This window comes from Cottoperca gobio, chromosome 1 (genome assembly GCF_900634415.1).
Source record: "Cottoperca gobio chromosome 1, fCotGob3.1, whole genome shotgun sequence".
Taxonomy (NCBI): domain Eukaryota; kingdom Metazoa; phylum Chordata; class Actinopteri; order Perciformes; family Bovichtidae; genus Cottoperca; species Cottoperca gobio.
Genome location: NC_041355.1, coordinates 21,222,152 through 21,249,062, shown reverse-complemented (window position 1 = coordinate 21,249,062; position 26,911 = coordinate 21,222,152). Strand labels below are relative to the sequence as shown.

General features: G+C 43.1%; 1 protein-coding gene across 8 annotated transcripts; it reads left to right on the top strand.

Annotated features, from left to right (window-relative positions):
* The first annotated feature begins 315 nt into the window (after positions 1 to 315).
* Positions 316 to 26,911, top strand: ctnnd1 (catenin (cadherin-associated protein), delta 1). 8 transcript variants are annotated; one of them, XM_029439675.1, is made up of 23 exons: positions 364 to 430; positions 7,441 to 7,588; positions 9,832 to 9,906; positions 10,006 to 10,131; positions 10,306 to 10,586; positions 10,697 to 10,787; positions 11,129 to 11,319; positions 11,586 to 11,841; positions 12,485 to 12,556; positions 13,967 to 14,117; positions 14,897 to 15,098; positions 17,324 to 17,441; positions 18,393 to 18,549; positions 19,807 to 19,824; positions 20,065 to 20,130; positions 20,290 to 20,417; positions 21,373 to 21,523; positions 21,606 to 21,801; positions 21,936 to 22,129; positions 22,949 to 22,996; positions 23,173 to 23,255; positions 24,336 to 24,390; positions 24,831 to 24,889. In XM_029439675.1, the coding sequence occupies exons 2-23, from the start codon at positions 7,448 to 7,450 to the stop codon at positions 24,887 to 24,889; spliced, it is 2,859 nt and encodes a 952-aa protein (XP_029295535.1). In that variant the 5' UTR covers positions 364 to 430; positions 7,441 to 7,447. The 8 variants fall into 8 exon arrangements, with proteins under 8 accessions (XP_029295587.1, XP_029295535.1, XP_029295554.1 ...); XM_029439684.1 differs by lacking the exon at positions 364 to 430 and adding an exon at positions 448 to 680; XM_029439727.1 differs by lacking the exon at positions 7,441 to 7,588 and having other exon boundaries at positions 316 to 430; positions 24,831 to 26,911.

Genomic DNA, 26,911 nt, shown 5'->3' with positions numbered 1-26,911 from the left:
ATATCATTAGCATAGCATTTTTCTTTATGATGAAAGAAGGTAAATTAAATTAAATCAACGTTTTATTAAATATTTTATATATTACATTTTATTATTAAATAATGATGTCATGGTATTAAGATGAATCAAAAATCTTCATCAAATATAATTGCATTGTATTTAGTTGAAGTGATGTAGCGAATTAACAATAGCTGTCCGACGAAATGAGTTAGTGAATAATGAAAAAGTAATATGGCCTGTATGTCAAACATACTTTTAATATTTACAATACATACAATATTTTAAAAAGCCCCCCCCGTACTATTCTGCTCTATTCTCTTCCATGCTGTTCCCTTCTCTGCCCCTGCCCCCACCTCTTCCCCCCAGCGGAGAGGAAGAGCAGAGACAAGTGAACAACAAGCAAAGGCAAGGAAGATAGGAAATTGAATAGGTGGGTGTTTTCTTCGTCTTCATTGAGAGTGCTCCCGCCCCGCCGTGGACAGTTTATGTGTGCACTTGTACGGTGTCTGCTCGACCACCCCGAGGTGTTTTTGTTGTCTCATCTCAACTCACTTCTTCTCCGAGCTGCGGGTCGAGGTTTGGATCGTGTCAGCGCAGCAGCACTCGGCTAGGCTAGGCCTGAATCCATCTCGCAAACACTTATGGACTTTGAAAAACAAGCCTAACAGACAACACAATCGGTAATGGCCTGTCTTTTTGGTGTTTCGTGCCCGGTACAGCCGGTTGGGATTTGTTGTACGTGTAAAGAGGAGTGACCGTTTAATTTGGGGAACTTGGTTGTTGGTAAACGCAGCGTTAGCAGGCTAGCTGCAATAGCACAAGCTAATGTAGCGAGCATTGGTGTATTCCAGTCGTTAGCTTGATGAATAACTTATCTAGAGTGAGACTCGGGGGAAAGTTTAACACAACTCATACATGCAGTTAGAACAGATTGATATCAAGACGGATACAATGTAAATTAACCTGGTAACGTAACGTTAACTAGCTTACATAGCAGTTTATTACATGAATGGTCTGGTTTTTCGGTGGCTGGTATAACATTTCATTGAGTCTTTTCTGTTTGCTGCATGTAAACACCGAAGCAGCAAGATACTGACTTTTGCGCCAGTTTTCCCTGAACTATTCCGGTATTTGGGACAGGTGAGTACACGGAAGTGACTGGCCAGCCCGCTGCGTCACAGACCCTAAATTAGGAGTCAAAGTCCAGTCTCGGCTTACTTCTCAATTTTCTATTATGTCTTGTACCTGAGACGCCCACTCTCTGCGGACAGTGAAGCTGCATGCGGCTTTCAGGTGACTATGCTTGCATGGCCTGTGTTCTTTCGGCAGATTTCCGTTTTAACTTTAGTTCAATGTTGTGTGTTGAAAGTGTACTGCGGGAACACGCTGTGTAATGTTTCAGCAATTGTCTTTTGATGTGGTCTGCAAGGTACAGGATGAGGGCAGGAAAGGTGGAGGAGCAGCTGGGGGGAGGCAAGAACCTGTTTAGTGGGCCTGGATGAGTGGGGTGTGGTAAGGTGGCAGGCGTGTTTGTTGCTTCATTATTCAGTCCCTTGTGTAGAGGCTTGCTACACAGACATCTTCTCAATTTGCAGTTCTTCGGTGTGAACGGATACTGGATTTCTCCATGGGACCTGGCTAAAATCCACTTTTAGTGGATCACTTTTGGAGTAAGCTTGCTATTTTCAGTTAGTGGTCTTCTTTAGTTTCTGTGTGTGACGTTGCACAATAACAACAGACTGACCTGAGACATGTTTGACAGCTTTTAGTAACTGTGATTTCTTGATTTGAGTTGATACAGTCAGCTGATCAATGAGTTGCATTGCATGCCTGTCATATTCCTCTAGATACCCTGTAGGCATGTCTGCTTTCGTTGACCTGCTGGGACTGCGATGGTGAGCAAGTTTGAACATGTTAGTTTTTTCAGAAATGTCCCTTCTGTAAGATGTAAAAAGGAGTGGCAGTAAAAAGTTGTGCATTTCTTTTGCTGCCTCAAATTTGTTCAGAGCCATTTTGTCTGTGGGGGCTGAAATCTTGCTGCTCAGCCAGTTGTTTTAACCAGGGCTATCATTTGTGAGCCTCTGTAATGACGGGCTTTCAGAGCACTCCACGGGTGTGTCCCTCTGACACACAGAAGCTGGGTTTTCTTATTTGCTCCTCCTCCCTGTCTATCTGCCTTCTCTCTCTCTCTCTCTCTCTCTCTCTCTCTCTCTCTCTCTCTCTCTCTCTCTCTCTCTCTCTCTCTCTCTCTCTCTCTCTCTCTCTCTCTCTCTCTCTCTCTCTCTCTCTCTCTCTCTCTGTCTGTCTCTCTCCCTTGATTTCTCTCTCTTCCTCTCTCTACTTCCAACGGTTACACCTGCCGTCTGTGTTTTTATTTGAACTGTGAGCATTCCAGCTCACTTTTCATGCAGGGCAGGGAGGACATGTGAGACAGAGTACACAGGACAAAATCAAAGTGCACAGATTTCTAAAGCCAAAACTGTCGCACTGTACCCTCCCTCAGAGCGGGTGGTTAACTTCTGGGAAAGGTTGAGCGTCAGTTTGCACTTTTATGGTCCTCACTGCAGCAATTTATTTAACCCACTTCCTTGTTAAGTGGTGGTCCCACTCTTGATTGCAAGTCCCTAGTAGTAAATCTTTAGCGACTGCTGAAAGTTGGTTCTTAGATTGCTTGTGTTTTGAAATCGAAGCTTAATATTTCTGTTGATGATATTTCATGATTGATTGAAGTTGAATTGAAGAGTAATGTACTTGCCTAGACGTAGAGCTGGTTTATGTTGATTAAATCAAATATGACTATCTGAGAGCTGGGTGACGACACTAACATTTGTTGACTTTCAGTGGACTCGTGTAATAAATATAAAGTTATACACTAGAGTTATAAACATTAGTTTGAAATAAGTCATAAACAAAGAAACTAACTCAAGTTTTACATGTGTTGCACGTCTTGTCTGTTGTAGCCTGATGTATAATATTGGAACCCATTTAGTTGCATTAATGTGATTACTCATCATTTTTAATGTTTTCTCTATTGACCTTTGATCAACAGTTACATTTACTGATTGTGATATAGCAATGTATCTATGTGGAAAAGACACCCATACACAGATGAATCTTGTCTTTTTTTTTAATCAATTTAATTAGAATATGACCTAATCAATATGCACAATTGTTAAATATAAACAACCAAATGTATAAAATAGGGTTCCGCTCTGCTGGAAGTCAAATTCAGTATTAATTGGGTGTAATAGCCAATCAGATGGTGGCATTAATTATTAATTTCACACAGCAAAACGATTAGTAATTTGGTCTATCGACAGAAAAATAACTAACAACAATTTTGATAATCTATAAATAATTTAAAGTTATTAAGCAAGCAAAAATACAAAACATTTTCTACCTTTTTGTTGTTTAAGTTTTAGGGTTTGCTTCTTTATTATATGCTTATATCATTGTGAATGTTTTGGACTGGGTCAAACTAGGCAAAAAGGAGTCACTTTGGGCTCTGGGAAATTGATGATAAACCACAAAATATTCAAATGAAAATAATACTTGACTGCAGCCCTTATTGGACACAATATTTCACCCAAACTAGAAGGTGGGGGATATTGTGACATGAAATCCATTTGTATTGTGGGTATCATAGCCAAGAAGGTAGAGGCAGTTATTGTTCATTTCACTTAGTTAGAACGTTTATCACCCAACTGTATTGCTCTAAGCAAGGCATGAAGCTTTATCATGATATTACAGCTATGACCGAAAACACGATGAAATCCAGACTCGTATCAATATTATATCAATACATCTCATCGCTCCATGTAGGTGAACATATCCTTGAAACGACTTCTCTGTTTTTTGGCTGTTTCTTTGCTCTGTTCCAGTTGCCTGCATGTTTCCTTCCTCACTAAGAATAGTAGGTTGGTGTTCTGTAGATTGGACAGCTGGCCTTGCAGAGGGCCCCGAAAAGTGTGAGTGGGTGGGCGTGTGTGCATGTGCAGCTACCACACTGTAGGCCACATGGGAGAGAGAGGGGGGGGGGTTCATGGTTTCAAGTCAGGATCGCAAAGGCAGTAGTATTTGGATGTGGGCCAAGGCTAACACACACAACACACACACAGAGGCCAAATCTTTTTGTGACCATTCAAATGAGGCTGAGTCAGCAGAGCACTTGGCCAAGCCACAACAGCATTTTACCATAGTGTGTGTGTGTGTGTGTGTGTGTGTGTGTGTGTGGGGGGGGGCCAGGAACAGAATGCATGTCAGCCTGCCCCTAACCACCAATGTCGCTGAAATGGCAATGATAACACATGATACACACAACACTCAGTGGGCACTGGCTGATGGAGGAATAAACGGGCTGCGAGTGAGCACTTGAACGTTTTCAGTGAGTAGTGGACTCTGATAAGTGGGTTTACATCTGTGTTGTGTGTTGGCTCTGGACGGTAAGTGGCTTGACAGTGTAATTCCAGGGCTATCCCATTAGCAGATATGATTTAGCGTAGCTGGTAATGGCCTTACAATAGCTCCATGACTAATGCCTGGGCTTTAAGTGGCTAAAGCCATTTAAATTCTCACAAGAAACTTGTAGCGAGGTTTGCATAGCTGCAGAGGTTGTGTCTGTCTGTTGCACAGAGGCACAAGAGACCGTCTTCCTCTACACTCTCAAAGAAGTGTTGATGCTTTGACAGGGCCATAAAGAACAACCCACACTGTGTTATGTCGACCTATCTGATGTACGGTGTCAGTGCTTCATTGCTAAGTTGAAGTCTTGGTCCCTAATGTAAACTTGACGGCTGCTATAGACTTCCTTCATGACTCAACAAACACTTATTCGTAGCTCGCTGCCGCATCAAGTTTTCTTTTTGTGTTCTGTGTGAATCGCAGCAAAGATCTGTCATTGTTGAGTGAAGTTAAGTTCTAATGCTCAGCTTCACACGGGGGTTACTTTTGCCCAGTTCAGATCTTTCCAAGCTATCTCTCAATTTGTGAGCATTATCCACTGAAGAAGCACTTTGTCAGTTTGTGGCCGGATGCTCTGATTGGGTCAGAGAAAGTAATGGGGTCCACTTTCTCTTTCCAGGATTGAGGCGTTTGACTAGGAAGAAAAAAACCACATGTTTGTGTTAAAGATGGATGAGAGCAGCACAATGAAAGAGTGAAGGGCTTATTAGGACAGCTTCCAACAGCTGAGACAGGATGTGACATGTTAAATCTCACTGTGGAATGTATGACAATGGTGGTGCATGTGTGTTTCTGTCCTGAAATGTCCACACACACACACACACACACACACACACACACACACACACATGGAAAGAAACAAAGCAGCATTCACTTGCCACAGCTCTGTTTGAGTATTCAAGGATATAACCACCGTCAGCCACGCACACTTGCCACCTTTTTATTTAGTCTCTGACCCACATACACAATCACTCGCCCTCACACAGATGCATGCACGCACACACTCACGCTGGCATTTGTGCACACTCAAACTTCATACAGGAGTCTTTGTTCACTCAGCCTGTATGTGCAGATGGAGAGCAGATTTGATCTACATGAGTCAGTGAACTTTGAAGTAGAAAATGGCTTTTGCCCCGGTTTGGAGATGAGCCATGTTCATGTCATCCTGTTATTAGACAGACGGTGTTAAAATAATCTTCCCCAGATTCCTCATTCCTCCCACACCAGCATCATGAGAAAAGGGACTTTGTCATTGTTTAAATTTGGTCTGGAGGGACATTCACTTATTATCATACCTCATGACATCATGACATCATGACTATCAGCTCATCTGTGGCATGTGTTTTAAGATGCATTGTTTTCTAAAAGTCCAGATTGACCATTTTAAAAACAAACTTTCCTGTTTTGTATCCTTATTGTGTGAAAGCACTTCCCTTTATTGCTGCAGAATGGCTCATTGTTAAAAAGCATTGAATCATGACAAATAACATGCCATGTAATTCAGCTTTGAGATGCATGTTGGTAGTATGTTGTGTTCCCTTGAACAATCAGCACTCCCTCTACATTTGAATAATCATTAAACTCCTAACCCTGTCAGGAAAGTCAAAGTTCAGGAGCAGACGGGTCCTACCAACCTGTGTGCCACAGTAAACGGAGTAAATCTTTTCTTCTGATTTTCAATGTGAATTGTTTGATTTGTATTGGAATTTGCCTCAGAGATACATTTGTGCTCTTAATAAAAGCACAAATTAACTACATTTATTTCACCATAACACTAAAACTCACCTTTTGAAAATGTGAAAATATATTGGTGTGATCAAATTATTGTGATAACAATATTGAGCAGAAGAATGAGAATGATGTGTCGGCATTATGCAGCCCTTTGTGTCCTTAACAGTTGTAGCCTTGACGGCTTCTTGTTCAGGTTGCTTGTAAAGTTTTATCAAGGAAAGCTGGTTGATGCTGACGTAGCACTCATTTACTCTGATCAGTGATTGAAGTCCAATGCATATTAAAGCTCATTGCATAGCTGCAGCTTTCATGACTTTTCTTGCAACTTGGAATCTGTTTTTTATTTTTATTTTTGCAGTAATAGACTTATTAAAGCCATATTATAATTTCCAGATTAAGTATAGTAGAAAGCGAGCCGTATAGGAAATTAAAACAATATTTGGGTGGCAACTTTAAAAATTTAGGATTCTGAGATTTCTTGGGGTGTTTTTGACCCCCCTCCCCCACCCCCTTCCTCCATTTCTGATAGGAAACTTTCCCCGCTCTGGAGAACACACCTTCTCAAGACAAACACCTCTGGAGTTTGTCTTGATAACGCCTCTGAACGCTCTCGCACTTTGCACTCGTCTCCTTCCTCACTTTCTCTGCAACCTTGGAATGAAGAAGTGCTAACGAGCTCCACTCGCTGCTGCAGCTGAAAACGTGCTGTAATTGTCTCGTCGTGTATCTCACTTTCTCTCTATTTATAACCCGGCACAGCAGAAGGTGAAGAAACGCACTGAAAATGTGACAGTGTGTTCTTCCATCCCTGCTCTGCTGATGCTGGTCCCACCTTGAATTTGCAGTGAATAATCACTTTTGTAGATTAATACGCAAGCAGTGAGCTCTTTCTTTGTGCTGTTTGTCTTGCTCTTGTTCTGTCTGTACTCACATTTTCTCTGTACCGGCGTCTTTATCTCCCTGGTTGTCTCTCTCTTGCCTCATTTATCTCCCCTTGCTTTGCCTTTCCTGCGTCAGCACCTGCTGCTTTTCAACCTCTAAATCTCAACTTCATTAGCACCTCAGTGTGTGCATTCCCAGATGTGCACGGTGCCAAGGCCGCTCTGCCTATTTTATATCTGTGTACATGGGTGATTCAGCCTCGCTTGTATGTCTGTACTTTGATTAAATCCCGGTGTTGGTTGAATCTCTTCTGCTCTCTGGTGTTGACCCCGTCCTGTCCTGTCCTGTCCTGTGCTCTGCTCTCAGCGTGTGAATGGAGCAGTGTGCGAGTACGGCCTCCCTGCTGGCCTCGGTGCGGGAGCAGGAGAGGCAGTTTGAGATGCTGAGCCGAGCGCTGGAGGAGGAGCGGAGGTCGTGTGCCGGCACCCTGCCCCGCCCCCTCCCCAACATGCAGGTAACGCGGAACAAACCCTCGCCCCTTCCCCTTTTCCACCCACCCTCATGCACATTTCCCATCGAACAAGTCCATCGGATTCACCTTTTTGGTCCGAGCAAGTTCAGCCAGTGTCATCTCCATGGTCACCCTCATCCCATCTGTGTGGACTGGCTGGATGGCGTCGGAGCCTAAACCAAACCTGTGGGGAACAAAACCACCTCGATTTAGTCCGGTTGGAGTCTTGAGGAATGCTTGAAGTTTTGGAGTTGGAAAATTGGGTCAAATTAAGCGACTGAAGCCCCTTCCAATACAACCTTCATCAGGTCATCTGTACCCTCTGACGCTCCTCGCAGCTTTCGCTCACGCATTTTTCCCATCCTCCTATCGGTTCCTCCATAACCTTCTCATTCAAAATAAGTCTTCCCATCATCCATCATCCATCATCCATCATCATCATCATCATCATCATCCCTTCACCAATCAAGCTTCACCCCCCGGTGTAACTCATCATGTTCGTCTCCACTTGTCCACAGGAGTTTGCACGGAGAGCGATGTCTTGCTTGACATTTTGCTTGTTATGCTTTTGTTCTTTTCCTGGACCATCATCAAGAGTTTACCTTTGTAGTTCCAGTCTGTCATCCAGCTGCTGTATTTATAATTTGTTGCATTTATTTCTGGTATAAGGAAACGTCTCTCAGCTTTGTCTCCTGGCCCGTTTCATCAGCTGTGAATTCTTGGTAAAAATCTTGAGTCTGTTTCAAAGTGTGTTTTTGGTTGTTTGCTTACACACACCCTCTGTATCATGCGTGAGTCATTTACCTGGTTCAGGGACTGTCGAGTGACTTCATACTACCTCACAGACAGACTGACACGTCCGCCCACTCTCGCTCATTCTTCCACTTCCTTATTGACACGCTCAGTCATTAGCGTGCGTGAATAAACTGACACACACACACCCTGAGGCGACCTTTGAAACGCACTCCCATAAACAGCCTAGCTCTCTCTCTCTCACTCTCCCTCTTTCGCTTTGTCTCTTGCATGTGGGCACGCAGGACGCATCCTAGTCCCAGGTAATTCTAGTGGCTAATAAGGGGCAGAAATAAATAGTGTGTGTGTGTGATCGTGAGAGCGGGACAGAAATGTAGCCTGTGCTGGTTCTTATCTCTGCGGTGTGTGTTTACATAGCCCAAAGGCTTTGGCATGTCTCTGCCACTCTCCCAGGCAGTGCAACACAACCTCAGCCTGTACTGACAGGTTCCCACACGCTCACATCTGCCAGACACTTTCTACTGTTCTCTCAGAGTCCTTCTCAACTAAAGAGTTTTCATTTGTTAAAAGTCTTGTTTATTTGAGCGGGGCAGATTGGCTCTTTAAAAGGCTGTCTTTGCCCCCCCCCCCCCCCCCCCCCCCACACAAGTATTAGGCCTATTTCTAGTGTTATTTCTGTTTTTTAATTGAAAGATTCGGCATGAGATAACTCGCCCCCCCTTTACCCCCATAGTAGTGGAGATGTATATAAAGCTCCTCCTGTGGCTGGAATGGGAAGTGCACCACACCCATCAACACTCCCAGACAGACAATTGTGGTGGTGTCGACTCATACGAGCAATACGGTTTTCTCTTTGTCTCCATATTCTTTTCATTACTAATGGTTTCATCTTCTCATTATCACATTTCATTCATGGAGTTTGTTGGACGACTGTTTCATACAGTTGGATGTGTTTTATAATCCTGTTTGTGGTTATGATGTTTACATACCTTTTTGAAGTTATGTAGTGTCACTCTTGCAAATCCAACACAACAATTTTCAAAAGCATTGCGCTTGTTTGATTTATTTATTTTTGATTTTATTCATTTTTTATCAGTTGGTCATTAGTTAGTTGCCAGGGCTGAACTATTTGGGGAAACAATTTAACTTATTTCGACTGATATTGCAGATGCAATATGACTCATGATATTGAAGGGAATGATCATTATTGTAAATGACTCATATTTTGCCTTTTTTTTTATAAATATTGTGCCTCCTGCAATTTGGACATTGCACACGTCGATATTGTAATTCCAATACATCTTTGATTAATGTTCAGCCTTACTAGTTGCATCACTGTAAAGCAACATGTATAAGAAAAAAATGGGGTACGGTTGTAAAAGTTCAACTGCTCAGCCAATGTCGGAATGTGTGTATGTGTTCATAAATGCATATTCATCCTGCGTGTGTGTGTGTGTTGGTTCGCCCTCATGTTTATTTCGACCTCCCTGCAGAACGGCCGCATTCCTTGTGATGCAGACATAGAGAGGCTGACACTGAACGAGGGTTACATCAACGGGACACATCATGTAAGCATCCTCCCCGTTTCCCCCGTTCACTCTTAAGGGTGACCCTCAGGATATCAGCTGTAAGACCGTTATTTGAGACTTTCTCTGAAATGTGTGTAGTTCAGGATGGACCCTGGTCAGGTGGTGCAGGAGACATACACGGTGGAGGAAGATCCCCAGGAGGCTCCACCTGTTGTCTCCGTGGAGACCGGTGAAGACGGGACCACGCGGCGCACAGAAACCACGGTAACATGAGTTAATGTAAAAGTGGGGGATTTACTTTAATAATTGACTTCAAAAGAAGAACCGTTTGGGTTGCATACGTGTGTAGCGTGTCAGAGTGACAGTTCCTTTTATATTGATTAACTTGTAAGTGACATGATTGTAACGTCTCCTGCCGCCCTTGATTTGCACTTTCAGGTAAAGAAAGTAGTAAAGACCACCACCACTCGCACAGTCATCCCCTCCGTGTCAGACACACTGTCCCTGGATGGTGGGGGTTCAGTGACGGGTATGGGCGGCTACACTGCACCCTACAGACAGGGGCCCGTGGGTGTCGTGCCCATGGACTACCCCACTCACACTGTGCCCCGCAACTACCACTACGGACCGCCAGGCGGCTACGACGACTACCGCACTGGACCCCCATCTGAGGCCTACACGAGCCTGAGCAGGGGAGCTCGCATGGATGATCGCTACAGGTATAGTTGAGAGCCATCGAGACAGAGTAGACTTCAACTTTACAATTTTAAATGGATTAAATTACTATTCTCACGCTCCATGTCCCCGTCCCCGTCCCACCCCTCTCCAGACCGGTCCATCCAGATGGTTACAGAACTCTGGATCCAAGCTACAGAGCCACCAGCAGGAACCAGCTGGACCACTATGCTGCTCAGCCACAGGTATGTTCAACACTCACTTGCTTTTAACAGGGTTTCAACTCTCTGGACCCCAAGCACTTCCAGGGTGTTAAAACAATTATAGACAATGTAGTTTTTTAAAAACATTTTCTGATTATGGTGTAATTTTTGCGATTTTAAAAAACAACAACAAAATAAATCTTTTCCAACTTGATGGCGGGTTGTGGGGTTCACTTGGGTTCACTTGGGTTCACTTGGGTTCACTTGGGTTCACTTGGGTTCACTTGGTACAATGAGTACAAACATTTACAAGCCATAGCATAAGTTTGCAAGCAACATTTCTGCTTGTAGCTTCTATCATTCTGGCCCCTGTCCCTGTGCAGGTTGGGCGTATGGGAAGTGCCATGGAGCTTTCTTCCATCCCGAGGTTTGTTCCTGAGTCGTACGGTCTGGAGGACGATCAGCGCAGCATGGGCTACGATGAGCCCGACTATGGCATGGGACACTCAATGCACTACAGCACCGTTCCCCGCAACCTCCATGCATTCCCCCACGGGCCCCCACGCAGGACTGGGTAAGTTGTGTGTTTTTAAGGATCAGTAACAGCCAGATGTATGTTCTGTGTGTATAAGAGTGATGTTTATGTGTGTAAGAAGTGCACAATATAATGTTCCTTCCACTGACATTTATATTTTAGAATAAATAAATAAAGATCTTGTTTTTAAATCACCACAGTAATGAACAATATCACAGCAAACTCTGTAACTTTATTGTACTGTATTGATGTCTGTGTGTCGTCAAATAACATATACACTCACACATGTTCTCCTCCCTCCCCAGGAGTTACGAGGGCACCTTAGATGGCGATATGAGCGGCCCTGGGGACATGTACTACTGGGGAGGAGGAGCACCGCTGGCCCAGGGGGAAAGGGGTAGCATGGCTTCGTTGGACAGCACTCTAAGGAAAGGCCCCGGCCCCGGCGGCTGGCGACAACCGGAGCTGCCAGAGGTCATCGCTATGCTGAACTACAGGCTGGACCCCGTCAGGAGCAACGCCGCTGCTTACCTGCAGCATCTCACCTACAAGAATGATAAAGTAAGAAATGCAAGCAGATATTTGTTTTGGTATAAATCTGGTATCCAGGATGATGAAGACTGGGATAGACTTTAATGTAAAGTAATTATTTGAGGAAGCAAAGGTCAAACCCTTTCCAGGACTGAAGAGGAGTAGTCTGTGTCTCTGAGTGATAGAGGCATGTCTGATGGAGGTTATAGAAGAGCCAGAGAGAAAGTTATAATTCTACCATAGTGGGAGTCGGATCAGGAGTAGTTGGGAATCAGCGTTGCAGGTCGTTTAATCACGCTCTCCTCGGAGGGTCCCATTTCCTGAGTAGGGAAGTCGTTCTTCCAACTTTGGTGTGTCCATGAGCTTTAAGGCGTAATGTGGTAACAACATTGTCTGTTCTGCAGAGTTCAGATTTATGGGTCTCACGACTTTCAGTAACAACGTGTACAATTGTACTCCAATAATACCAGCTACAGTTAAAAACGGATCTTTTGACCGCAGCCATGTCCCACCATGACAGCTGGATATTTCTTCTTCACGTCACTCTTAATGTGCTGTCCTGTGCTTTTTTCTTCTTTGGTGCTCTGATTGCATTTCTTTACAACGACGTAAACTGGACTTAATTTAGCCTCATCCACATCACCCCTTTACTGTCCATCCTTTTGCTTTCCAGGTGAAGACTGATGTGCGTCGAATGAAAGGCATCCCAGCACTCGTCTGCATGCTTGACATCCCGAACAGAGAGGTGAGTTTGGCTTTCTGTTCATTGCTTACACACTAGAAGAGTGTTTTGATTGGACTAGGTGGGGTAAGAGAGCGGCTTATGGGATGAAGTGTATTTCTTATGTAATGAGACAAGTGAGAAGGTGAACATGAGACTCTGGAGTTATGAAAGGAACTAGAAATAAGCATTACGTGTTTGACCTCTCTTGGTCAAATCCTGTAGGTCAACATTTGTTTTAAATATGGGTTTCTTTTTTCTGCGATTCCCTTTCATTTAGCACAAGCTGTGGCAAGGTTTTGCTGATCTTTGTATGGGCATTACCAGACTAACCACATCATGCATTCCACTCTCGAGGCAAAGAAGCATCTTAATTTCACATTTCATGCTCTACGGCCAGAGACGAGTTTGAAGTCTAGTGTCGGATGACTTGCTGGCTGGAGAAATGGGTCAAACAGCGACTGCATCTTCTAAACGTTTTTTTTGTGGTTACATGCCACACACTTTGTGTGTGTGTGTGTGTGTGTGTATTTATATATACATGTGGGTGGGGTATGTCCTATAGTATCATGAAAACATGTTCAACTATTTTAAATTGCACAGTACAAATGTATAAAGGTTGTATGCAACGTTGATACTTGGATCTTCATGAACTGGAAATCAACATCGCTTTATAATCTCTAGAAATGTACTGAAGTGTAATGCTTTCCCTTAGAAAATAACATTACATTTGTTTTATGAGAAAATTCTTCTCCGTTTCTCTGCAGCAGATTCCTGAGAATCCAGAGAGAAGCTCTCGCTCACTTGATTCTTGCGGTTTAGTTTAGTCCGGTTTTATTTGGTTTTGGGTCCGATTGGGAGATAGTCGTGTCTTTGAGTTATTTCGATGGTTTTATTAGTTGGTCGACTTTGTTCAGATGTTAAGCCCATTCTGATCTGCTGGACCGATGGAGATGATGCATCTGAAATGCATTCAGGCTGGCTCACGTGGTGTCTCCAGACACGATCAGGCAATTGCGCCTTATTTGCACCCACGTCATTCATGGGGTTCTCAGTGCTTGACTTAACTAAATTAATAAACTAATTGTGACATGTTAAGCTTCCATTAATTTGAACTCTCAAGTAAATGAAAGCTTTTCTTTGGATTTTGAGGTATCTCGATAATTCTCAGAATTCTGAGATGATAATCTTGTTAATTTAGAGAAATTGCACATTACGCTTCTGTATGTGGCCAACTCATTTACTATTAATTATGTACAATTACTTGCATGAGTAGAAAAGCCAAGACCCATATAATCTGCAAAGTTCATCTACCAGTTACAAGGGCGTAACTTCTACGACCCTAAATCCATGTATGAGAGCAGCCTCCTCTTTAAGTGCTACTCTGTTAGGACTAATGGCTCCCTAAGCTGTTATTGTGTCTTTTTTTTATAGGTTCACTATGCAGCCTGTGGAGCGCTAAAGAACATCTCGTATGGCAAAGATCACGACAATAAGATCGCCATCAAGAACTGTGACGGAGTGCCCGCTCTGGTCCGTCTGCTGAGGAAGACTCGCGACCAGGACCTCTGCGACATCATCACAGGTTAGAGGCACATGACCAATCAGCTCCTAAAGGAACCCGACACAGAAGTACAGAGTTTACAATGTAGTGTTGCGCTATAAGGAGCAGTAGATGTGTTGATAGGTCAGGAGAGTCACTTTGCTGGTCCAGGCTTTCTATGTGTCCACTCTGGGTTCAACACGGAGCTTCCAACAAACCGGGACAGTTCAGGGTCCAACACTAAAAACTGTACAAAGTGATGATGGATGAACTGAGTTTCTTTAATTACCAACAGTATTCCTGCCATTGTAGATACCTTTACACTCTTTGTTTCATCACGACTTTGTGATGCTAATTGAAATTTTGGAAGTCTAATTGTCCTTTTTTTTTTTTTTTTACTAAACAATTTATGAATAAAACTCACTGATGATAAGCTCCCATTCAATGATACATGCCACATTTCAGTCTGGTAAACTCTTTTATCTCCTCTCCTTCGCTGTGTCCCGTTTTCATAGTAGTTTGTTTATAACGAGACAAAATAAACTATAGAAAGTGTTGAAAACGTCAAACGTATCCAAAAAGACGCATGCTATGAAAGTTCCCGCACTCATTTATAGCCTTAGCCATGCCTGTAATATTTGCATATTCCTAAGTTTCTCCAGCTTCTTATTATATTTAAATTATGTGAAAATCTTATATACATTAAACTGTTAAACATTATTCATAAGAGAATATTTAAAGTGACATTGGGCGAGAGTAAAAGTGGACTTCGTAATTGAATACGGGATCTTTGCGCAATTGATTTCCATCTGTTTTCCCAGGGACTTTGTGGAACCTGTCGTCTCACGACTCTGTGAAAATGGAGATCGTGGACCATGCACTCCACGCCCTCTCCGACGAGGTGATGGTGCCGCATTCTGGCTGGGAGCGAGGGAGCAACGGAGCAGGAGGAGGGGAGGAGAACTGCAAGCCCAGACATCTTGAGTGGGAGACGGCCCTCACCAACACCGCAGGCTGCCTGAGGTATGGGAGGAAGAGACGATGTGAAGGGGATGGAAGGAAGGAGGGTTGATGTAGACGAGGGAGGAAGATGGAAACGTGCCAGCGCAACAGACTGACAGAGCAGTGGGATGTGTGAGGAAGGAAGGGAGCAATGATGAGTTAACAGAGCAGAAGAGAGGAGGGACATCTTGTAATCCACTAATCAGAGCGATGATACAGTCGGAGTACAAATGCTTAATGTTTCCTCCTCCGTCAGAGTGAAGAGTCCCGTTCTACGAGGAATCCTTCACCCACAAAATGACCTTTTGTATATCAATTACACACCCCGTGATACTTGAACTCTTGAATAAACCCTTTCTGCCATTCCTCCAACATTCTTGATGAATTGAAGTGAATGAGGGAACTCGTCGAACAGATATCAAAACATCCGTTTACGAACTGTCAACAACTCGTGCAGAATAATCTAAGCCTCATTTATCTGCCTTATGCTCATCACTTCCCAAAGGCATGCATTTTATCTAAAACGTGATTATTTAAAACACTTTGGACTCACGTGGACGAGTAGTGTGCTGTGTAAACGTGAGACTATTTATGCAAGTGTTTTTAAATCACAAGGTTTTATTCTGTTCAGGAGGCAGTGAGCACGTGACACATTATTGTGAGTTTGTAAACGGATGTTTGGATATAGGTCGGCTGTTGTTAAACGCGGCCCCGTGTACTTCAGGTCATGAAGACGTTTCTCTGTTTTTTGGTTCTTCGCTCAACGTGAAGGCATGTGAGGAAAAACAAAGTTTTCTTTTAGGATTCACCGTTACACAGGGTGGGGGGTAATTGATTTACAAATGGTCATTTTGAGTGTAACATATTGGTTTTAGTAAAACTTAGAAAAGCAATCGGAAGCAGATATTATGATATATTTCTATTGTTGGACAATATCCACAACAACTGCAGTACAGTTTTATAAAGCTTCCCTTTCTGTACAAAGAAACAAGTTTGAAATCTAATGAGGTTTATAAACGGGATTTCTTATTTGATTTGATATATTGCTCATTAAAACACTTAAGGGGTTAATGTCAGTTATTCATTAAAGAAAAGATCCGTCTAAATGGAAAAGAAATGCAGCTCCCAGTGACTGAGATCAGCCGAGGGTGAAGAAGAGAATTTACAGGGAGGGGGCGAGCAGAGGACAGGGGGGCATTGACTTACACAGTGTAAACAGTATGTTCTGGCCTGTTATCTATGCATTCCCCTTGACCACACGGTTAATTACAGACGAGTATGTGTGAATAACTTGAAGACTTGACGTTTGGTATGTGCAGAAAGGGTCTGGTCAGTATCGTCTCAGTGCACCATAGGACCAGACACAGATCTGCACCGTCATTAAAAACACAGGGGGCTCGTCCTTTTTATAGCTACTGATAAAATACTGCGACATCAGTGTCTTTAAAATCTAATTAAGAAGTGTACAGAAAAGGAGTCCATGAAGGAAACTTGAGTATTTAAATAGTTTAGAGTTTCTTAACTTCCAGAACAGGTGTTCCCCACTCAGACTTTACTTGGACGGGCCGTTAGTTGCAGGTTTACCGCTGTCTCGATCAGTTAGTTGTGTTATTTTGGATAATCCAAACTAACCCTTTACAACGCCAACGTCTCACAATAACACAAACCTTTCTTTGCCGACTGCAACATGTAAAAAAAAAAATGGACTACACGGTGAGGTGGAATCGGTGCCCCATGCTGTGGAATGAAATGTGTCCTGGTATTGTGTGAGAGGGCGGGCCTGTCACTGAGATTAACTGTTCCGAACAAAAGACCAAGGCTGAATCTCATTCCACAGAGTTTTCTCCCTCATCTTACTTTCTTTACATGCCTTCTACGCCAATGAAAGGAGAACTAGCCGGGTCTCAGTTTCCACATGTTTCCATCCTTCCAGTCCTCTTAGATCTCTAAGTGGGACTGAGTCGGAGAGAAGTTGGTCCAGAGCTGTAACTTGATCTCACTAAACTGTACTCTCTTTGTAAACCAGTACATTTAACAGGAGTTTCATTCAAACAACTCTTGGGGGGCGTGTTTAAGCATTGTGTGCTGGAATCCTTTTCTAGTCCCTTTTTTTTTTTTTTAATGGACTCTTCCACTACTTTCCCCTTTAACCTCTTTAACTGCCTCAATTATTCCTCCACCCTTTCACATTGCTAAGCAGCACTTTGTTTTACATTCTTGTTTCTCCTGTTTCCCCTCATCTAAAGAAATGTGAGTTCCGAGCGAAGTGAGGCGAGGAGGAAGCTGAGGGAGTGCACGGGATTGGTTGATTCGCTCATGTACATCGTCCAATCCCAGATTGACTGTAAAGACGTCGACAATAAGGTAAATGAAGCTCTGGTTTATTTGACATTAAAGGGTTTTTACAATCGTCTTTGAGCCTTTTGTGAATGAAAAGAAGGACTGTGACTGCGAAGTCTGAAAGATTGTATCGCGTGATGTTGCTTGAGCGTCGGTTGTGTCTGAAGACTTAGCAGACCTGTAGCCGGCTCATCAGCTCTTCTTGAGGGTAGCTCTCAAGGCTACATTAGCCGCTCCGAGCGTAAGGGTCAATTTATACCAACTCTCCAAGACCCCGAGCTCATGTCACGCATTTTCTTGAAGAAAAAGAAAATCATACGGAAACTTCTATTTAATTCGCTGGACCTTGCAAAATCATTTCGCTCCACGCCAAAGATATTCAGAACTGAATAAGTATTTGGAGTTTGTAATACACAAACTGAGCCTCACCAGCTGAACATCCAACAAGCCCTGAGGATGAGTTGGAACATGTATTCATGTAAACAGTTGTTGCTGAATCTTTTACAGTAATCAAATGAATACTTTTTATGTCCTGTAACATACGAGTGCAACTCATCTCGCTAAATATAAATAAACTATTCTGACTATATTTTCCCAACATTTAATATATATTTTTTTTATTTATAGGAAAGTGTTATATACAATATATATATTACAATACAGGAAATACACTAAAGAAAATAAAGCTGCATTATTACTCCATCATTTAGGATCTTTTGAAAATAACAAAATGTTTGTACTTTTCACTGTCTGTAATATTTAGTAGTTTTATTTCACAAGTAGATATATTGACTTCCAGGTTTATATCTGTATGATACCAATAGAACCTGTTTTTCATTGGCTCCAGGAACTGAGCAAGTTAAAGCTTGTAATGATTGCAAGTAGACGAAGTGATGAACAGCGAGAGGCGGTTAACATTTGAGTAATTGTTCCTCGTCTCTTTTCTCACCACCGTTTTTCACTCCATCTTTGCAGTTGATAGAGAACAGTGTGTGTCTGCTGAGGAACTTGTCCTATCACGTGCATCGTGAAATCCCCGGCTGTGAGCGCTACCAGGAGGCCGCGCCCCTCAACCAGGGCCCCGCCCCCTCCAGCCAGAAGGGCGGCTGCTTCAGCTCCCGCAAGAGCAAAGGTCTGTCAGAGAAACCCGGACTGTATTTGTTCAGTCAGGAGGAGGAATATTTGTGGTGATGTCACTGTTGACGGCAGTGTCTCGCTGCACTGATACTAACACACACACACACACACACACACACTTCCACAAACAAAACTGCTCGCACAGGAATGTCAGCAATTTCCCCAACTGCGAGAAAGCTCACCCTCTCTCCTGCTGCTCTCTGTTTGCGTTTCACTGAGAGTACACATGCTTTCTACTGTTTTGTGGCTTTGACCATGTTGTTATAAAAAATAATTTAGCATCCGTCCACATTCATATGAATAAGTCAGATGCTGTGATAACCCTCCTGGTAGTTTTCATTTTCTTTCTTTTTTTTTACTTGGCTATATAGAAACTATCCATGCGAACGATATACATGCTTAAATAATAAGGAAGAATTAAGATGATATGAGGCTGCTACTAAGGATTATTTTCATTACTGATTAATCTCGTGATTATCTTTTAGTTTATGAAATACCAAAGAATAGTGAAATAATTCCCCAGAGTCTAAGGCGACGTCTTCACATGTCTGTTTTGTTGGACCAACAGTCGAAACCCCGAAGAAATCAGTCTTGCAATGATATTAAAAAGAGAGGAGCAGCAAATTTGAGAAAGATTTGTCTTGAGAAATGACTAAAACGTTGAGTTAAAATATTTGCTCATTCTTTTTTTTTTTTTTTTTTTTTTTATGATCGACTTGTTGATTATTCTTTTTTTTTTTAATTAAATAACCAGAACTTTGTTGCTACCCACGAACATAAATCTGTACAGGAAGTAGTGCTCAGGTTTGTAATCAGAATTGAACATGGCGGCAGATTAGATCTGACATGTGATAGTGCAGAAATATTCAGCGACTGTATGAAAGAGAAGACCAATCGGCTGCTATGAAAGACAGATGTGATGCAGACAATAAAGGCTTCACTTTTAATCACTGCATAGCAGCTTATTTTATAGTTACTGTTGCACAGAAATATATCACGGCAACAAACTGATACCGTACAGTGCGTGTGTGCGATGTTTCGCTTTATTTGGCCTTCACACTTGGCATGTCACATTGCTGATTTCTGTGTGGTGGCAGCGGTGCAGTTGGGATGTAAGGCGGTGTTAACTGGGTGGCTCAGTTATGGCTGCTTCCCTCTTACTTACTATAAATGCTCTCTCTTCCTCCTGTTCCGTCTTTCTCCTCTCCCTCTTCACCCCTTCCTCCTCTGTTCTTCTCTCGCTGGGCTACAGATGAGTGGTTTTCCAAAGGTAAGCTCTTTACCTCTGTATGAGTGCACTTAGCTTCGGCTGCCTGTTGTTGTTGTAATAGAGTAGCTGAACTAACAGGTTGATGTTTTTCTTAGTACTAACGTGCACGCCTCATGCATCTCAGATTTTGGTCATAGCATACGTCTAACCAAAGTAGAATAAAACAATAGAACTAATTCTCTAAAATAAATGTATCATATTTAGATTCTGTGTTTTCTAAGGCTGTGATGTTTGATCCAGGTAAGAAAGATGACGATGCAGCTGCAGACATAATAGACATTCCAAAGAGGACCGCACCTGCCAAAGGTAACTATAGGCCCAGTCGACACTCTTACTGTAGGTACCGTACAGTACAGAAAAACTATTTCTATTGGTCCTTCTCATCCCTACCTCTTCATCTTCCCCCTCTGTCCTGCCATCTCCTCCTGCTCATGCCCTCTCCTATTCTCTTCTTCTTCCCTGTAGGCTTCGAGCTGTTGTACCAGCCGGAGGTGGTCCGCATCTACACCTCTCTGCTAAAGGAGTCCAAGAACCCCACCGTGCTGGAAGCCTCGGCTGGAGCCGTTCAGAACCTGTGTGCTGGACGCTGGACTGTAAGAGCCGCTATCATTATTAGCCTACTCCATTTCCCCAACACTCCCTGTGCTGAGGAAATGCACACTTTGGGAGAACACTGTATTAGATTGCGGGAATCTGAACAGAGACCTACACACAGCTCTTACAGCATACAGCATGCCAAACAGCTGGTCAGATGTCACATCTCAGATAATGATCGTGTGACTTTCCATAGTTTTTCCTTTCTTGGATTTTGTTGCCCATGACCTTTACTTAGCATTACTTTAAACTTGTCCATCCACACATTACTACAGAGGAAACAATGAGCCCTGGGTTGAAGGAGGCATGTCCAGTGTGTAATGATGCTTTTTAAGTACTCTGGCTAAGAGGTTAACACGGCTGCATGTAAGGTTAGTGAATAGAGTAATCAGAGGAAATGGGAGTTTGAATACTAGTTGGCGCCCCTTCAATAAGTCTCCTTGGGAAAGAAGCCACACTTACACTCCGATGTAAATGCAGTGTAATAATATAATATATGGATTTGTTGATCAACAATTCAATATATTCGATGCAAAGTAAAAACATGGATCATCTTTTAAGATGCCCTTTTATTTTGAAATTCCCATGGCATGTCTGTGTCACCATTTCTGCCCAAAAACAGTGTCCAACAGTGCTTGAACATGAGACATGTGGCACTTTACTATTTTCTAATCAAATCCTAAATGTTTTTCATTTAGATGTCTGGAAGAATGACCAAAGCATTGCTATAATATTGTATCTTGATGATGTGATTCCCCTTGCAAAGGGAAACCACCGTGAACATGACAAAGTGTTTGTTTGTACACAGTAGTGCAGAGGGCAGAGGTGTGTGTACTCAAGGGACCTTTGAGTCGTCCATTATGTAGAAGCCGTTTCAGAACTGCAGACTGTCAAAGGTAGAAAAGTTAGTGCCTTGACTTAATGAAGGAAACCAACACATCTGTCTTGTTTTAGTATGGGAGATACATCCGTGCCTTGCTGCGGCACGAGCAGGGTCTACCAATGATGACCGAGCTGCTGGCCCACGGCAACGACCGCGTGGTCCGTGCCATGTCCGGAGCCCTCCGTAACATGGCCATCGACGCGCGCAACAGAGATCTACTAGGTGAGACTCGGAGCGCTCTGTGGGACTGAGCTAATGTGTGCGTTTCATTGTTAACGCTCTTCTCGTCCTTGTTTGTTGACAGGTAAACATGCGGTGCCTCACCTGGTGGCCGACCTGCCTGGCGGCGGTCAGAGTCAGCCTGTGCGAGCGCTGTCAGAAGAGACGGTGGTGTCGGTGTTGAGCACCCTCCACGAGGTGCTGGGCTCCAGTCTGGAAGCAGCCAAGATCCTCAGAGCCTCACAGGGGATCGAGAGACTGGTGCTCATTAACAAGGACGGGTAAGGCTCCATTCTGAGGTCATTTTGTGTCCGTCTCTACGTTTGTCGACAGTTGAAACTGCAGTTTTGATTCGCTTGCCTTCATTGTGTATGCCTTCTTTTAAATCTCCTCCCCTGTCCACCGGGATCACCAGTAATCGTTCTGAGCGGGAGGTGCGCGGTGCCGGCCTGGTGCTGCAGACTGTGTGGGGCTACAAGGAGCTGCGGCGCACTTTGGAGAAGGACGGCTGGAAGAAGACAGACTTCATGGTCAACCTAAACCCTCCTAGCAACAACACCAGGGCCAACGGAGGATATGAGGACAGCACTCTGCCGCTCATTGACAAAGGTCAGGAAGCACGTGCATGTAAAGGGTTCTGCTCTGCAAGGCCACAGATCTCAGTTTAACTAGTGTTCAATGCTTCCTGTCCAGTAAAGTATCGTTTCTACAGAAGCATTATTGTGTAATATTCTGTTAATTTAACTGCAGAACACACGCAAATAAAGTTTTGTGTGTTTTGCAGTATATTAACTACTGCTAAAAGTTTAAGGGTCAGATCTCTTTTTGTCCGGCTCATCAATTTACTTTGCACAGAGGTCCAATTCCTCCAGTTCTAAAGACTGGAGGATGCAGCTTTATGAAAGGCATTGAAAAGCTCCAAGTCCACTGTTTTTGAGCAACACAAGTCGAGTATATAGTTTTGCTTAAGCTCCACAGAGCTCTGCTTCAAGTTCTTATCTGTGGCAGCGTTTCAAAGAATCAGGCACTCCTTACAACTCTGTTGTTTCTATGAGCTGCACCATAAGTTCCTGATATATTATGGAAATAGTCTTATTTGTAGACTTTTGGAAAATAAAAGTTGCAATTAGTTCTTGCAGGTTTGCCTCAACCTGCTTGGCGTGGAAGACATTTAACCACGTTTATGTTCAAATAAATTCTCTTTTATATGTTCAAAAGATCTTTTAAGCTCCTGATTTTTTACTGTTTCCAAATCTCACACAGCAAAGTAATGTAAATGACATATTTGGAAATACTTGAAACTCTTCCAAAACACTCGCACACCTACGCACCATTCTATCTTTGTCAGGAGATGATCCGACTGTTAACACTGTTCACATTTCTCATTTCATGTTGATGCTCAGTGTTTTTCTGTCCTTTAATACACAGGGGGCAAAGGAGAGCGGGAAATGATTCCACTGAATGACATGGGACCAGGCAAGTGACACACACACACACACACACACACACACACACACACACACACACACACACACACACACACACACACACACACACACAGAGAGGCATGTAGCTGACACTTGTAGCTGAGATTTGAGAGATCCTTGCATTAGGAACACATGCGTCTGGTTTAACATGCGTCTCCTCTTCAGATGCTTACTCCACACTGGACCAGAGAGGGAGAAGGAACACTCTGGATAACACACTCGAACCTGCTGGCAAAGATGCAGTACAGGTAAAAACCTGGACACGTGCACACACACACACAACACCCTGCATGACTGCACTTTAAAGGAATAGTTTGGATGTTTTTGAAGTGGGGTTTTGTGAGGTACTTATTCCTACTCCGTGTAATAGATGGCGGTGGGCACGCCCCCAAAACGTGTTGGCTATATTTAGAATATTTTCACAGCTTTCCCAAGCCCTTTCTGACGGGTAACTGAAGCAGTTATCTCTGCTCTTTTGAAAGCCACGATATTCCTGTCTGTTTCTCCAAACTGGGGGCGTGCCACCTGCCATGTACTGCAGGTAACACACTGACTGTGTACCTCCATACAACCCTACTTAAAAACAGTCAAAGTATTTCTTTAATGACAAGAACTCCCTCAGTCCCAACATAAACTCTACTACATACCTCCTACAGGCCTTTACTTGACTTACCTGCTGCAGTCCTTCACATGATGTTACTTGTGTTTCCTGTTGATACCGTTTGTTCATCACCTGTGTGAGATACCTCCAGTTCATCCAGGAGACGTCAGTGTGGCGTCTGTGCCGTCACAAAGCCCAATAATGTATTTTGGATTGGGAATTGATTGCACATCATCACCTGAAGTGGTTGGAAATATGAGAATTGTGAATTATGTAGAACGCGCACCTTTTTGAGGTTCCAGATTTCAGGATGATACACAGACCAATATCCTCACCTCCTGCTAAAAATGTTAGCGTGTGAACGTACGTGCTCTCACACACACCCACAGACAGCATGTCGATGCATGTCTCGTTAAAGCACTGTGCTTGATCTGTGGAGCACATCATTTCTCACTGGTGTTCTTTCCCCCCTGAAACATGACTTAACCTTAAACTAACCTTGTTGTAACCCTTCTTTCTTTTCTCATCTGATGCTCTTATGTCCCTCCACCTTTTCTCTTTTTCTCTTTCTGTTCTTTTCCATGTGTTGCGTCTGCTCACCTTCTCTGGATTTCCACACTTAACCCTCTTATTTCTGTATTTGCCCCCTCTGTTTCACTTTGGTCTCTCTCTCCTTCTTTCTCTATCACACACTCCTGCTCCCTCTTTCTCTTTGTCTCTCTCTCAGGGAGGGATGTATGGGGAGAGGCAGGCCTCTTTGCCTCTAATGGATTCTTACGATGGTTAGGCTACACCCACTGTCACACTGCATGTCAGCGCTTGGTATGTGTGTCCCACCGGCTGCCCCTCTCGACTCACTGCATGGCCTCAGTTGTGTATTAAGAGCTGTGACTTTCCGTGTTTGACAGTGACCAGTGTTGTCAGTGAGCTCCCATTGTACTGTATTTGGACTGTTTTTTTGCTCCCCCTGCTGGTGAATAGTGTCAGTGATTTTATTTTTGTTGTCCTGAGATGCGATTTTATTTTCCCCTTCTCTGCACAGTTTGTCATTTGTGTCTACCGTGTGGTGACTTTGTTGCCAGCAGTCATTATTGTGTATTGTATATTTTTAAAGCCTCTGCTGTGAATCGGAATTTTAAATGTGCGATTCTTCCCGCCTAGGCATGAACGCCTGACATTACATGCCCCCCCGTGATCAACTCCCACGCTTCTTCTCTTGCAGAAAAACTGATTGTGTGCATCACGAGACGACCGCCTCCTCCCACCTACTGCCCTTGCTGAACTGACAAATGGGGGACCACTACACTACCGATGGGACTAAAACTCCATCCTTCACACTCAACTCTTCTGTCCCTCTTCACTCTTTTTGCAGCTTCTCTTCTCTCTTTCCCTTTTGTTACATTCCTCCATCGCAGCTGACAAACTTAATGAAACCACACAGAAATAAACTGACGTGGATCTACGTTCCCTGTGGACAACCGGACGAGACACTATGACCACTTTTGTGCTCTGCGAGTCCCTGAACTCCAAAACCACTCAGACACCATGGCCGCAACACTACAACACGCCCCTGGACAACACTACTTCTCTCTCCCACCAAAAGCAGAGACTGTGGCTTCATCTGGGAACTTTTCTACTTCTTGGCGGTTGGAGCGTTGGACTTAGTTTAATTCAACTAGAAAGTTGGGATCAAAACTGGACACTTTTTGGTGAAATTTTACATAAATGGATATTATGCTCGAAGACATTGAGGAAATGTGTCTTTTTTTTCCTCTCTGATGGTTAAATACTACAAAAAAAGATTTCCAACCACTGAGAACTAATGTTTAATGATCTAATCGGATATGTGTAAAAGCTTCTGCTTCTGTTTTTGGTAGTGGTTGTTCCTCTGCTCGCTCTGCTCTGTACCACAGTAATGTACATGTGCCAAATGACACTGCTACGACTGCCAATACTGAATGCAAGAACTGAATGCACACACACTCGGACATTTTACTGCAGCTAACTTGGAAACTGTCATCTGCTTTGTTTTGTGCGCAGCTTGTGTCCGTGAACAAGATGCATGGGGGGGGCTGCGCTGCGCTGCGGTTTCTGTATTTGATTGTGATCCATAGATGTAAAAGGGTGGAGGTGCCAGTATGGATATTCTTGCAGACAAAAATAGAATTATTCTCCATCTCTGTCAGCATAGACGGGATAGTCTACGTTTCTAAAGTCACGTTTCTGTTAAATGTAAGCATCTTAACTTTGTAAATCTTGAGCGATATCACAGGATTCATGGGGCGCAGTTCCTTGTATATGAATGTGTACATACAAGACTAACGGCATCGGTGTGTGGGCTAACTGGAGTGCCTCGCTCATTCAGGATAGGTCTGATGAGTGTGCCCAACAAGACATGGCCAATCAAGGTGTCTTTTTTTCAACAGGTTACTAGTTGGGGGAATACTGTATATGGAACTCATCAGTTTTTTTATTCTACAAAATAATGGGATATGTGAACTTGTATGCTAAGAGTTGTTATTGTGTTTTTTTTATAAGGTATAAAACTCTTGAGTTCTGTATAATTTACTGCTTCACAAAGACTTCCTGGCTCTAAGACTATATAACAGTACATGGGAGAAGACACAGCACTGTCTGCTTTTGCCCGCATTTCTTACATACAGTGCTTGTTCTGTGGAAGAATGCATCTTCTTAGTGCCGAGTGAGATGTAGATACTTCCTGAGTGGATGATTAAAAGAAGCACTACGGGCAGGGTAATGTGTGTTTTTCTTTCTTTTTCCCTACGGGTCCCTTTTGAGTGTGCCTCTTTTCTCAAACGTAACACGTTGCCTTCAAGAGAACTGACTAAAAGAGGAGAATAGGGGAGAGCAAGGGTTTGGAAATCACAGTGTACGGAGGCATTGACCAGAATTTGCTATTAGAAAAAGTGGAGAAAAATAAAAGCACATTTAAACTATATATACACAAGAAAATATTTGTTAATTTGAATGGTTTTATGTATTTACTCTTTTTATATTGATTTGGGTTTAATTATTTTGGGTGCTCTTGGTGAATGCATATGCAATCAGTTTTTATGTTTTGATTGAAAACATTCAGCTTAATGTCTTAATTAAATGCAAAACGAGTTAGCTAAACAAAATCCTCCAACACAGTCATCAGATACTGGAACACTAATGGAAAAAATCTGATTCTGGACTACACCTTAATCTCTTTGCCTTGGCTCTTAAAGTTGCACATTCTCATTTATGAATGAATTATGTAACTAGCAATACTGTTTTTAATAAAAAAGAAAATGATTTCTC